General features: G+C 54.5%; 2 protein-coding genes across 2 annotated transcripts in view; one reads left to right on the forward strand and one right to left on the reverse strand.

Annotated features, from left to right (window-relative positions):
* The window catches only part of POLRMT (RNA polymerase mitochondrial), a gene marked incomplete at its 3' end in the record, with an annotated part of 15,064 nt that extends 3,109 nt beyond the window's left edge, over positions 1 to 11,955 (forward strand). The window contains exons 3-15 of the mRNA XM_044455944.1: positions 656 to 1,521; positions 2,591 to 2,721; positions 3,780 to 3,969; positions 4,360 to 4,509; positions 5,306 to 5,464; positions 6,563 to 6,733; positions 7,260 to 7,499; positions 8,063 to 8,845; positions 9,527 to 9,649; positions 9,964 to 10,086; positions 10,638 to 10,817; positions 11,415 to 11,501; positions 11,806 to 11,955. Coding sequence (XP_044311879.1) covers positions 656 to 1,521; positions 2,591 to 2,721; positions 3,780 to 3,969; positions 4,360 to 4,509; positions 5,306 to 5,464; positions 6,563 to 6,733; positions 7,260 to 7,499; positions 8,063 to 8,845; positions 9,527 to 9,649; positions 9,964 to 10,086; positions 10,638 to 10,817; positions 11,415 to 11,501; positions 11,806 to 11,955 — 3,353 coding nt within the window. The remainder of the gene's footprint in view (positions 1 to 655; positions 1,522 to 2,590; positions 2,722 to 3,779; positions 3,970 to 4,359; positions 4,510 to 5,305; positions 5,465 to 6,562; positions 6,734 to 7,259; positions 7,500 to 8,062; positions 8,846 to 9,526; positions 9,650 to 9,963; positions 10,087 to 10,637; positions 10,818 to 11,414; positions 11,502 to 11,805) is intronic.
* Positions 11,956 to 12,222: 267 nt separating this feature from the next.
* Positions 12,223 to 12,815, reverse strand: part of HCN2 (hyperpolarization activated cyclic nucleotide gated potassium and sodium channel 2) — a 26,441-nt gene continuing 25,848 nt past the window's right edge. Inside the window, exon 10 of the mRNA XM_044455907.1 lies at positions 12,223 to 12,232. Coding sequence (XP_044311842.1) covers positions 12,223 to 12,232 — 10 coding nt within the window. The remainder of the gene's footprint in view (positions 12,233 to 12,815) is intronic.

Below are 12,815 nucleotides of genomic sequence, written 5' to 3' on the forward strand. Positions count from 1 at the left end.
TTGGCGCTCAGCCTTCCTTATGGTCCAGCTTTCACAGCCATACATTGCAACTGGGAAAACCATCGCCTTGACTATACGCACTTTTGTTGGCAGGGTGATGTCTCTGCTTTTTAGTACGCTGTCTAGATTTGCCATAGCTTTCCTCCTCAAGAGCAAGCGTCTTTTAATTTCTTGGCTGCAGTCCCCGTCTGTGGTGAATGATAATGGTAAACTACAGTAAAAGCCAAGGTAAAATCAGAATCTTTAAATACACAAGCTTGCATTTTTTATTTAAAAAACTCCCTGAAAAGACTGAAAAGCATGGAAACACAGAAAAATTATCACCACTTCCTTAGCGGTTTACTGGCTTTTGTGCTGCTTCTCCATTTCCTACGGGATGGACACACTACTCATAATTCTTTGCCACTGGCACTAAAATATGTTCGTGTTTTTGGCCCTTTCCATTTTGCTGTTAGCTGCACCCACCATTGGAATGTGGCTTTGAACTTGAGCGGTTTCTGCATCCTCACTGAAAAGGCAGCCAGCAAATGGGAAAAGTGCAAAGCGTAATTGCGCATTGAGGAATCAGTGCAGATGATCCTGGCAAAAGATCTTCCCTGTTTTCCTTCCTTCCTTCCTTCCTTCCTTCCTTCCTTCCTTCCTTCCTTCCATGTAGTCCTGGAGGCGCGAGTGAAGCAGCTGCAGGCCGAGGCCGACAATGTCTCGGAGGTGGCATTCGAGAAAGTTCACGTTTCTCGAACCAGCTGGACCAGTTTCCTTCGCCTAGGCCTACTGCAGAGAGAAGCTGTGCCCGGCCTGACTTGCAATGAGCCCTTCCCGAAGTCCAACACGCAGGAGGCTACCAAGCCCAGCCGCTGGAAGGAAAAGTTGAAACGGGAGAAGATGATCAAGCACAAGCGAGAGCTGAGACTGGAGGCCAAGTTCTCCATCAGCACCCAGACGGTCCTGAAAGATCTTGCCGCAGCTCAGAACCAGGTCGGCCAGAGCAGAGCCAGAGAGCCGGCGAGGCTGAAACCGGCTCAGGGGCAGGCCTTGAAACCGGCTCAGGGGCAGGCCTTGAAACCAGCTCGGGGGCAGGCCTTAAAACCGGCTCAGGGGCAGGCCTTAAAACCGGCTCAAGAGCAGGCCTTGAAACCGGCTCAGGAGCAGGCCTCGAAACCGGCTCGGGAGCAGGCCTCGAAACCGGCTCGGGAGCAGGCCTCGAAACTGCAGAACGATGCCCAGGTGGCCGAGGTCAGGGACCCCTCTGCAGAGAAGTGCCCGGCTGGCTTGCCGCAGGGCAGCCCCGCCCCGGGAGACCTGCAGAAACACGTCGTGAGCCTGCAGAAGGCACCTGCGGAGACGGCAGGGCGCTACCGGAACGCCCAGCTCACCCTCTTGGCTTACCTGGATGCCTGCATTTTTCTCAAGCAGCTGGATCGGGCACAGCAGTGCCTGATGTTCTACCACCGCTCCCTGAAGCGGCAGAAGCAGCTGGACATCCATGCATATAACCTGCTCTTGCACGCATACGCCAAGCAGGTAAGGGCCTCGTGCCCCGCCTGGGGCCTCGGAGGGGCGGTTTGGCAGCCCTGTGGGCACGCACGGAGAGTCTCGCTCGTTGCTTTCTCTCCGGTTCCACCTCGTTCCTGTGGGTCACAGGAGGATTCGGGGTGGCAGTGCATCGGTCGGGGGGAGGGGCAGCTTCCATTTCAAAGCCCTCTACCTGCGTTCTGCCCCAGGTGCCTTGGGCCGGTTGCCCCACCTCTGCCTGGCTTTGGCCTATCCTGCAGGGCCATTGTGAAAATAAAATAAGCATGACGGAGGAACCGACTCTGCCTTGAGGATCCTGGTACCATAACGCCAGAACAGGCAGCCCAGCAGATGAGCGCTCCCAGCATCCCCAGCCATGGGCCATACTTGCTGCGGCTGGTGGGCCTTGCATTCCAGAACCTCCCCGTTTTTCAGTTCAGGAACTTTGGTGGGCACAGAATGGGGGCTGCTTGGATGTTTTGGGGGCCGGGTGAGTGCACTCAGGCGATGCCGCATCCGCTGGTTGTTCTGGTCGCTCAGTGTTCTGCAGCCGCTTCCGAGGCCTAAAACAGGTGTGGGCCAAGCTCCCTTCTCCTGTCCCCACCTGCCGCATGCCTTGTCGTCACCCACAGAGACTTCTCTTGCTCGCCTGCCGCCAGGGCCTTTATCCTCACTCCTCAAGGGGAAGGGTCTCCCCAGCAGAGACCCCAGTCTCTGATTCTTTGCCTAACCTGCCTCTCAGAGTGGTTGTGAGGATAATCGTGCATCAGCATTAGCCACTTTGGATTCCCAGCAGGAGAGAAAGGGAACCTGGCCCCTTGTTCCTGGAAACAGTTTGTGTCACAAGTTGTAAAAAAGGGTCTAATCTGAAGATCCATCAGCATAGGAGAGTGATAGTGTGTTGGATTGGGACGTGGGAGAACCAGGTTGTCATAAAAATCAGAAACTTGATGGACCCTTTTCCAAACAGTACACGTTCTGCACAAGTTTTCACCACTTTTATTGTGCTTGAGTGGATTCGACCTCAGAGGTGGCTGAAAAAATGGACTTTGAGTGAACAAAGGCATTCTCTCCTTAGGGTTCCCTGCATGAGGTTTGCTTTGTCTTCTCCCTGCTGGAGCAGGCTGGGCTGGAGCCTAACCGGGACTCCTACATTGCCGCCCTGAGTTGCATGGGCCGATCCGACGCAGCCACCTTTATCACCAGCAGGTAAAGAACAGCTGTCCGAGTGGCCATCAAGCCAGGCGACTTCAGAAAGGCAAAGGGAAGGAAGTGACGTCCATTTCCTGGAAAAGTTAGAACCGGAAAAGTTTCTCATGCCTATTAGCTTAAGGTCCTTTGTGCAGGGCAGAAGTGTCATTTTATATGGGGGAATTTCCTGATGCCCTGGAAAGACATTTAAATGAGTGTGTTTATTTTACTTGTATTAAGTAGGAAAAACCCTAAATAGACCTTATTGATTTTTTCCCTCTGAAGTTCTTAGGTGTATCTGACCTGAAATGGTGAATGAAATAGCATTTAATATGCTTCATTTTGGAGATTTTTGGTTTGCAATATTTGTAAAAATGTAAAGATGATGAACCAGCTAATGTTTAATGGTGCAAGTCATGGGTTAATTGAGCCTCGATTTGCCAAGATGTATTTTATGGCTTTTTGAATATGCAACCTTTACTTGGGCCACCCAGGAACTGGCTAACATCCCTTACTCTTTAGATTAATCAATCAGCCAGCAGAGGAGTTAACTCTGGGTTGCTGGTTGCTGTTGCTAGTCGTGAAGTTGCGTTCGACCCATTGCGACCCCATGGACAACCTTCCTCCAGGCTCTCCTGCCTTCCACCATCCCCTGGAGTCTACCGGAGCTCACACCCAGCACCCCAGTGACCCCATCCAGCCACCTCGTCTTCTGCCGTCCCCTCCTTCTTTTGCCCTCCATCGTCCCCAGCATCAGGCTCTTCTCCAGGGAGTCTTTCTTTCTCATTCGGTGGCCAAAGTATCTGAGCTTCATCTTCAGAATCTGGCCTTCCAAAGAGCAGTCGGGGTTGATCTCCTCTAGGACTGACCGTTTGATCACCTTGCGGTCCAAGGGACTCGCAGGAGTCTCCTCCAGCACCACAATTAACTGAAGAGTGTCTGCATCTAGATATTGTGTAGCAGTCCTCGGTTGACCTGATAGGAATCGGCTGTTCCGACTAAGCAGAGGCCCTGCACCGTCGGCAATGAATTCACCCACAGCTTGCAACTTCCCTTTGCTGTTCACCTGCCCCCAGGTGCCTCAAGCAGCTCGAGGAGAGCCACATCTGCCTGGAGGATCTCTTCCGAGACTCAGTGCTTGAGGATGACGAGGTAGAGATGGCTCTCAAAGCCATCCGGAAAGTCAAACCGGATTTCTCCCCCTCTCTGCCGCATTACCTGCACGAAACCTGCACGATTCCCCTGATCCAGAACTTCTACACGAAGGTCAGTGGAAGCGGCTGGGCACAGCGTGAACTTCTGCCTTTTTCACAGTGCCCAGACTTCTACCGAGCGGACGCTTGGTGCCCGCGGTCAGGCGGGGGCTGGCTCATGGCACTTCTGTCCTTGCTTTTTCCCATTCCACATAGCTCTTCTCTCCAATGGTGCGGGTGTCCGGCTAGCTTCACCGGCATCGTCTGTTGTTCAGCCGGGGCTGGCCCAAAACGCCGCATGTTTTACTTGCCTCTGTGAAACACGATCTCAGGCCCAAACCTCCAAAGTGGAGTGCGGCCCATGGGCTGAAGCGGTGGGCCTTGGGTTCTGCCTGCCTGCCCCACCTCCTTGCTCAGTGGCCCCCAACAAACCGCCGCCCCCCATTCTTGGTCTCCTCCCCAGAAGAACGACGTCTCTTACCCCAAGCTCAATTTCACGGTGCAAGAGCTGCAGGAGAAGTTCCAGAAGCAATTAGCCATGGAGTCGTCCGACACGGTCGCCATCGACTCGGTGGAGGCGGGAAAGCCCGTGACAAACTACGTGGTCCAAGCGGTAAAACCTGCGTGCGGCGCTCCTGGGGACCGTGGACGGGATGGGCTGTTGCACTCGTGGCCTGCTGCCTGCGCTTTTGCCATGGGCAGCCGGTGGCCCATTGCGCTCGCAGAAACCTGGGCCAGGTCAGCCTTTGAAATTCTGCTCCTCAAAGCCACACGCCTTGTGAGGTCGTGAAATGGGGAATTGGGGCCCATGTGGGTTCATTTTTTTAAAAAACAATATTAAAATTTTAAACTAATACTAAAAAACATCAGACATCACATACATCGGATTTACTGGGTCAAACCCCTACTACATATTTTTTAACATTCTATAGTCAAATTCAAATCAGTTTATAATAATTTGAAAACATCTCTAAATTTACGCCAAGTCCCGTTTCTCCAGCCAATTATAGAAAGAGTCCCAAGTTTGATAGAAGTCAGTGTCCTCTTTCTCCTTCAATGATAAAGTCAATCTATCCATTTCTGCGCAGTCCAAGATCTTTCTTAAAATCAATCCCTCGGTGGGCAGCTCCTCACTTTTCCAGTATTGAGCAAACGCAGTCCTCGCCCCTGTGATTAGGTGTAACATCAAGTACATTTCCCGTCTGTTAATATCTTCCGGTATGATGCCTAACAAGAAAACTTCAGGTTTAAAAGCAAAGGGTTTTTGTAGTATTTCCTCCAGCCATTTACGTATTTTAATCCAACACTTTTTTTGCATTATCACAAGTCCACCACATATGATAGAAAGTACCCGCTTTATGTTTACCCCGTGTGGGTTCATTATTGCTGTCTTTTCCTTTTTTGTGCAGCGGAAACAGCTGGCCACGCTCCGTTCCCAGTGGCAGGCATCTCTCCTCCAGAGCCTGTGGAAATCGAAGCTGCACATTGGCCAACGGAAATCGGGCCCGAACCTCCTTCCTTTCCTCTGCCTGCTGGAGGACAAGGTGTATGTTGACATCTTGGTGCAGGTACAAATTGCTGAACACCCCACCAAGAGGGTGCAGAGACAGAGCCATGCTTCCTAAAACTTAACTTCTGATTGTGCATAAAAACACAGGAAAGGAAAAGGGGAGAGAAAAAAGAAAGGGAACAAAGATGCTTTTCTATATTTTCATCTGATCAGTTTGACAGATAAATTACAGAACGGACACACACAACATGTGTGCTTGTATATTGTTTTATGATGGGCAGAGAAATACTCTGCTATCAGTGAAAACAGTTTTATTTGTGTTTTAGCAACAGCGGGCCAAATACCCATGGATTTATGAATGGTGCCTAAATATTCCCCATTCCATTGGCAGAAGGCTTGTTGACTTATCCTCCCAGCATTCTAATTTCAGCCTTTTCAAGGGGAAGAGGGCACAGAAAATCTATTTTTTCTATGTGACCCTGTGTTTAGTTTCAAGAACCAGACAGAGAGTTGGGGGTACATCAGTGACTATTAAAGAGTTTCCCAGTGTAAAGTTTATCCGTATTATAATCTCACCCCCAAAAGAGGCAGTTACTGAGCGTTGCCAAATGTGTAGGCACGGGGAATATCAGGCATAGCTGTGCGGCCCATTAATGTTGGAGTGTCGGACTGGGGCTTGTGGGGCTGATCCAGTTTCTGTCACTGCTCAGCCTGTGGGCAGCTTTGGACCGTCATGGATTCTCAGCCTTGCCTACATCCTAGGTGGGGATCAAAGAGGAGAGGAGAGAGATTATGCCAGCTGTCTTGGATTCCTTGTAGGAAAAAGGCAAGATTTAAATATAGTCAATACACTTTTCCTCTAATGCCGTTGGGTAGATGCATAGGGTTACCCTCGAAGGTGTCTTTCAGACGGGCTGATGGAATGATTCACTTTGCTTCTCACCTTCTGTATTCCCCGTTGGACAGCACTGATTCATTTCTGCTTTAAAAGAAACGGGGGGAAGGTCCACAGGTGTGAACAGGGTGTGCATGCATTTGCATGCCCCCCTTTTTGGTGGAAGGGTTCCCCATTTTTAAAATACTATGAAATGATCCTGCTGGCAGGCTGCTGCGGGCCAAACCCACATGCCTCCTCCCTCCTGCTCTGGCTTTGCAGGCTGCCTCCCAGATCCCCCCACAAGGGGAGTCCCTTACGACCTTCGCCCGGGATCTGGGCACCAAGGTGTTCAATAAATACACTCTGCAGAAGAAGTCCAGGAGCCGAGTGGTGGAGAAAATGCAGCAGGTCTACAAGGGTTACGTCCAGCTGCTCGCCAAGGACAGCAAGGTCTTTCTCCTCGGCTTGCTTTTGTGGGGCAGAGCCGCTGGTCGCGGCTTTCTTGGAGGCGGGGTCCCACCCTGGCCCTCTCAGAGGTGTTGGTGCTCCTGCTCGTGTGTGGCCTGCAGGCCCACCTGGTGGGGGCTTGTTCTGGGGGTGGGCAAGGCTGGGCGCAAAGGGGTGGGCGCACAGGGCCTGTAGGAGAGGCGGGTCCACTTTTGCTAAGGGGGGTGGTAGGGAATTGCACAAAAGCAGGGAGACAGCAAACTGGTGGTCAGGAGGAACGGGGTGGGTCTAGGCAGGGGCAGCCAGGGCCCTAAGAGGCTTCCGAAGGTAAGAAATGAGATTGCCCGGCTCACTGGCTTAGAATTTCAAAGACACAACAGAAAAGGAAAGGGGATGAGGAGGGCAGAGGAGAAAACCAAGCTCAGACACAAGATTCTTGGTTCTGCTTTCTGGTTGGGCCTTTCAGCAGCAGAGTTGGGGGGTCTTCATCTCTGGCGTGAGCATTCAAGACTGTTTTGCTCCCCCGCAGCCGGATAATCTCCTGCCACGGGAGTACTGGGAGCAGCTTGCGACCGAGGCTGGTTGCAGCCCTTCCCTGTTCAAGCAGGAGCTTCCCTGGCCCCATTCGCTGCTGGTGCAGGTCGGCCTTCACCTGGTGGAGCTCTTGGTCCAGGAGCTGAAGATGCAGAGCAATCTCTTGAGTCCAGGACTGGAGCAGAGACTCATTCCCGTCCTCTATCACGTCTACTCTTTCCGCAGCGGCCGGCAGGTAGGTAAAGACCCAACGCCTGAGGGAAGCGATATATTTGCAAACGCTTTCTATGTCACTCGTGTGATTTCTTCCTATATACATCCCATGCATGTTTAGAGAGAAATCCCAGCCAGCTAAATCATAGGACCTATAGTTTTCCTGTCCGAGCATGCATATGATGTTAGGAGCATTTTCTGTCTGAACATGCATAGGATGGTATGACTTTTTTGTCTAAATATGGATACATTTGCTGATCGCAGCTTGCTTAATCAGTGCGTGATTGATGCTGTTGATTTGCATGATTTCCCTGGTTCGGTTTTTGTTCTTTTTGAAGAACAGAATGATCCTACATAAGCAGGGAGAGCTTTCCATCTTTCGTGAAGACCAGGGTGCCACCACGAAAAAGCCCCTCCCTCTCGTAGCCACCAGCTCCCCCGCTTTGCCGGGGGAAAGGGCACGGCCTAGGAGCCGTCGCTGCCAGCCGGGGGGATTGTCTGGACCAGTTACCTCGGCCGTCCCAGGAAGGCCGGGTGAGACGCGGCCGGAATTGTCCTCAGAGACACGTCCTCCTCCCGCCACAGATCGGGTTCATCAAGCCCCACCCCATGCTGACCCGTCTCCTCCTGAACGCGGCCGAGACCACCCTCACCTTCGACAGCTACGTCATCCCCACGCTGTGCCCCCCGGTGCCGTGGGTGTCCCCTCACTTCGGCGCCTACATCCTCAGCTCCACCCGGCTGATGCGCTCCGTGGAGGAGGCCGCGCAGCACCAGCTCCTGCTGGAACAGGTCCCCCGGAGCGACCTGTTCCCCGTCATGGACGCCCTCAACCAGCTGGGGAACTGCCCCTGGCGCATCAACGGCGCCATCCTGGACGTGATCGTCTCCCTCTTCAACGACAAGGGCGACGAGAAGCTGGGCGTCCCACCCCCACCCTCGGAGGCCCCCCAGCCCCTCCGGTGCCTCCCCGACGGGAAGCCGCTGGGCCAGCTGGCCCTGAAGAGGGAGATGGCGCGCTGCCACAAGAAGGCCATGGAGATGCACAGCCTGCGCATGAACGGGCTCTACAAGCTCTCCATCGCCCAGCACATGCGGGGCCAGACCTTCTGGTTCCCCCACAACATGGACTTCCGCGGGAGGACCTACCCCTGCCCGCCCCACTTGAACCACCTGGGCAGCGACCTCTCCCGCGCCATCCTGTCCTTCGCCGAGGGGAAGCCGCTGGGGCCGCACGGCCTCAACTGGCTGAAGATCCACCTCATCAACCTCACGGGGCTGAAGAAGAAGAACTCGCTGCAGGACCGGCTGTGCTATGCCGATGAGATCATGGACGACATCTTGGATTCCGCGGACCGGCCCCTGGCGGTGAGTCCGCGCTGGAGGTGCCCCGAGCACTGCTCGGGCAGGGGTGTTTAGCCCCGGTGCCCATTTCCCTGCTGAAGCGTTGGACAGGGTGTCGGCTGCGGGCTTCAACTGTGAATCTCCAGTTCTGTTTAAAACGGCACATAAAGTTTCTAGGCCTCATGGCAGAGTTGTTGGATCCCTGAGCTTCAGTACAGAGAAACTCGCAGGGATTCTGTCCTGAAGCCAACAGTGACGCAGGGCTGGTGCACCAGCGTGTTTTTCATTACATCTGTACATTTCAAGAGAGGCAGTTCAGCCATTTAGAATGTGTGAAAGATCAGCACAAGAGCAGGGAAGCAGCCAAAGGGTTGGTGGTCCCTGGGGAGGGGACCAGAGGGTGGGGGTTTGCTCTTCTGCGGGGTGTGTGGAGCTTTGCCAGCCACACCCTCTCCTAGTTACTCCATTCCGTGCTCACCAGCCTTACAGCCAGCCAGTCTTCCGTGGCCGCAGACCCCACCCAGTTCCCAGGGAGTTCTCTGAGGGGTGGACTCCTCTCCCCTTACACTTCTTTCCCCGTATGTAATTATTTTGGGGCCAGAGAGAAGCCTTTTGCCCACCTCGGGGTTCCATCGACCTTTTTAGTTCAGCTCCCCTGTCCCTGCATGGGCATGTTTTTAGGGTCTCTCTCCCCTTCCCCTCCAGGGCAAGAAGTGGTGGATGAACACGGACGAACCTTGGCAGGTTTTGGCGTGTTGCATGGAGATCGCCCAGGCAGTGAGGTCCCCGGACCCTGCTGCATACGTGTCCCATTTCCCCGTCCATCAGGTGAGCGAGTCGGTGAGGTGCCGAAGGGGCTTCCACTCCGTGTGTGGCCCGTGGCAAGGGCAGCCCCCGCCTCCTCCCTGCCTCCTGCTGCCCGTCTCCCGTTGCATGCTGGAATGGCTTCGGGGCAGGGACCCTGCACTTGGTAACGCCGCCGGCGTGGCAGAAGCCCCGCTTCCGTGGCCTTCCCCAGCCCTGTAGCTCCAGATTTCGGGCAGGACTGCTCCTCCCATCATTCCCAGCAGTCCTGTGGGCCTCAGTATCTTGTCCACCGCTGCGTGGCCGGCCGCTTCTCCAGCGCTGCGTTCTCCTCGTAGGACGGGTCTTGCAACGGGCTTCAGCACTACGCGGCTCTCGGGAGGGACACCGTGGGCGCAGCTTCGGTGAACCTGATGCCGAGTGCCGTGCCGCAGGATGTCTACAGCGGGGTAGCCCAGAAGGTGAGGCCTGCGGGGTGGTGATCCCCCGCCCCGAATGCACCCGATGCTCCTCATTGCCCCCCCATCAGGTGCGTGCATCTGCACCAGACAAGTCGGATGCTCTGCCTTGATGGCATCGAAATTCATGGTGCTTTCGTGCAAGAGGCCGCTTCTCTTCCCTGGACCGCCCTCCAGAGGGAGACTGATAAAATGCCATCCCGTTGAAATCACCTCCCTTTTTGGGGTGCCAGAGCGCTTCCAGCTGAGGCTCGGTCCCATTTCCGAGAGGGTCCTGGGGCCGTGGCCCATAGCTGGGTGTGGCTAATAGCAACGGGGGCAGGGAAACCCCAAACACGGCGTTTTTCTCTGAAAGCTCTTCTTTCCTTTAGAGAAGCTTTACAAAATGACTGGAAAAACTGCCAAAATGGGGGGAACGCTGCATGGGTGCCGGCTGGGAGAGAAGGGGAGGTTCCGGGAAGCCACCGTGGTGGAGCCCCCCCGCCCAGGGCTGAGCTCAGCCCTCTTGCTGAGCTTCGTCTTGCCCCCGCTTTCTGCCCCCGCAACCCCTGCAGGTGGAGGAGTTCCGGAAACTAGACGCCAGCCAGGGCAGCAAAATCGCACAGGTCTTGGAGGGCTTCATCACCCGAAAGGTGGTGAAACAGACAGTGATGACGGTTGTCTACGGGGTCACCCGCTATGGGGGCCGCCTCCAGATCGAGAAGCGCCTCAAGGAGATCGACGACTTCCCCCCAGTAAGTGTGTTCGCCGTCATGCACACCCCCTGTCCAAGCCCAGCTTTTTCGGCGGGTTCTTCCACGCTGCAAGTGATACGGCGGCTATGGGAAGCCGGGAAGAGAAGATGATGAAAGGTGTGGCGTATTTCTCAAGCGCCAGGTCCTGCAATCCTATGCATGTTTAGACAAAAAATCTACAGCCTTATGCATGTTATGCACCCCCCACACACACACATTTCAGGCTTTGTCCTGTCCCCCCAAAAGATGGCCTTTAGAAAGGCTGTAATGGCCTTCGCATTCCGGCTGGATTTGGGCCGCTCTGTGGCACTGTCTTTGTTGAGGCTGCTGCTCCAGTCTGAGGGCTGAATCTGACTTGTTCAGCCCCTGTGTAGTTTTTAAAAGAAGGATTTCAGTGGCTTTTCCCCCTGCAACCTTCCTCTGTGGTCTTACTGGCCAATGGGCAAGAGAGGACAGTCTCTGTGGAAAAGAGGACGCTGCAAGCAGCCGCCTTTTCCCTGCGTGACCTTGCATGAATTTGTGCCCTCAATAAAGAAAGCTTTTGAAGCTCGCTGCTTCTGCTCCAAATGGTCTCTGTCTTCTCTTCTCCGAATCTAGGAATATGTCTGGGAAGCATCGTTCTACCTAGTCCAGAAAGTCTTCCACAGCCTCAAGGAGATGTTCTCCGCGACCCGAGAAATACAGGTACGCTAGCTTTAGTCAGTTTCGTTGCAAGAACGATCGCTGCACCAGGGTTCGCCATGCGCTTGCGCTCTCTCTTCCTCCCTCCTGCCGAGGGACCGTCTCGCTCGTTTTCCTGCATCCCAGCCTGCGAGAGAGACTCATCACGACCCTCTGCCCCAGAGGCCCTGCCCGGGACCCTCCTGAATGCCAGCTCTGTGCCCGGAAGACAGCTCTGGAGCTGGAAGCGGCTCCTTCTGGCCTCCCTCGTGCCACTGCTCTCTGGACGTCCCTAAGCACTTTCTGCCGGTGGCTTCTCTCCCTGCAGGCCTGGCTAACGGAGAGCGCGCGGCTGATTGCGAAGTCCGGATGGAGCGTGGAGTGGGTGACCCCGCTGGGACTGCCCGTCATCCAGCCATACCATCGCTCCAGGTCCATAATGGTAAGCCCAAAGGGGGAGGCGGAGGAAGGAAAGGAAGGAAGGAAGGAAGGAAGGAAGGAAGGAAGGCAGGCAGGCAGGCAGGCAGGCAGGCAGGCAGGCAGGCAGGCAGGCAGGAAGGAAGAGCTGTCCTGCCACACTCCTTCCAGCAAGGACCCCGTGGCGGCCTCCGTGGGGTCCTCTGACCCCGTTTCAGTCTTGCTCTGCGTGAGGCAGATCGCCCGGGGCTGTCCCGGTATCACTGGGGGAGCTTTGCAGCCAGGTGGGGCTGGAACCCCACAGCTGAGCCTGACAATTTAACCTATTCTAGGGTGATCTTGTGGGGTGTGACGGAGAGTTAGCGTCACCCACATGCACACATGACTGTGTGGCGAACCCGCACGGGGTGTCTGCTAGTTGGGAAAGTTCTGCGGCCCTGTGGCTCATGGTGGTCCCGATCCAGATAGGGACATGTGGGGGGTGGGTGTGTGTGTGTGTGTGAGAGAGAGAGAGAGAGAGAGAGCGAGAGCGCTTCCCACAAGCTTCTCTGTCTCCTTACCAGCTCCTGAGTGTGGACTAAACTGGAAGCAGTGCAGGATTCCTCCCCACTGCCCCACCCCCAGCCGACTTTTTGTTTTAAAGCAATATTTTATTGTGAGTTTCAGCAAAACAAAACTTCTAAGAAGGGAAGAGAAAAAAGGGGGGGAAAGCTGGAGTTTTCTCATATAACATTTGGGTAGATGCACAGGAAACATGCACCCCACAAACTTACGCAGAGAAACTCATTGCTGTCAGCAAAAATAGCTATATGTAAGCTTCCACAAGCGCATAGCAATATGTAAGCTATATGTAAGCTCCCACAAGCGCATAGCAAATAGCCACGTATTTAGTCTTGTCTCTTGCTTTCTCCCCTGACGCAC

Source organism: Varanus komodoensis, unplaced genomic scaffold (assembly GCF_004798865.1).
Source record: "Varanus komodoensis strain SLA01 unplaced genomic scaffold, ASM479886v1 scaffold80, whole genome shotgun sequence".
Taxonomy (NCBI): domain Eukaryota; kingdom Metazoa; phylum Chordata; class Lepidosauria; order Squamata; family Varanidae; genus Varanus; species Varanus komodoensis.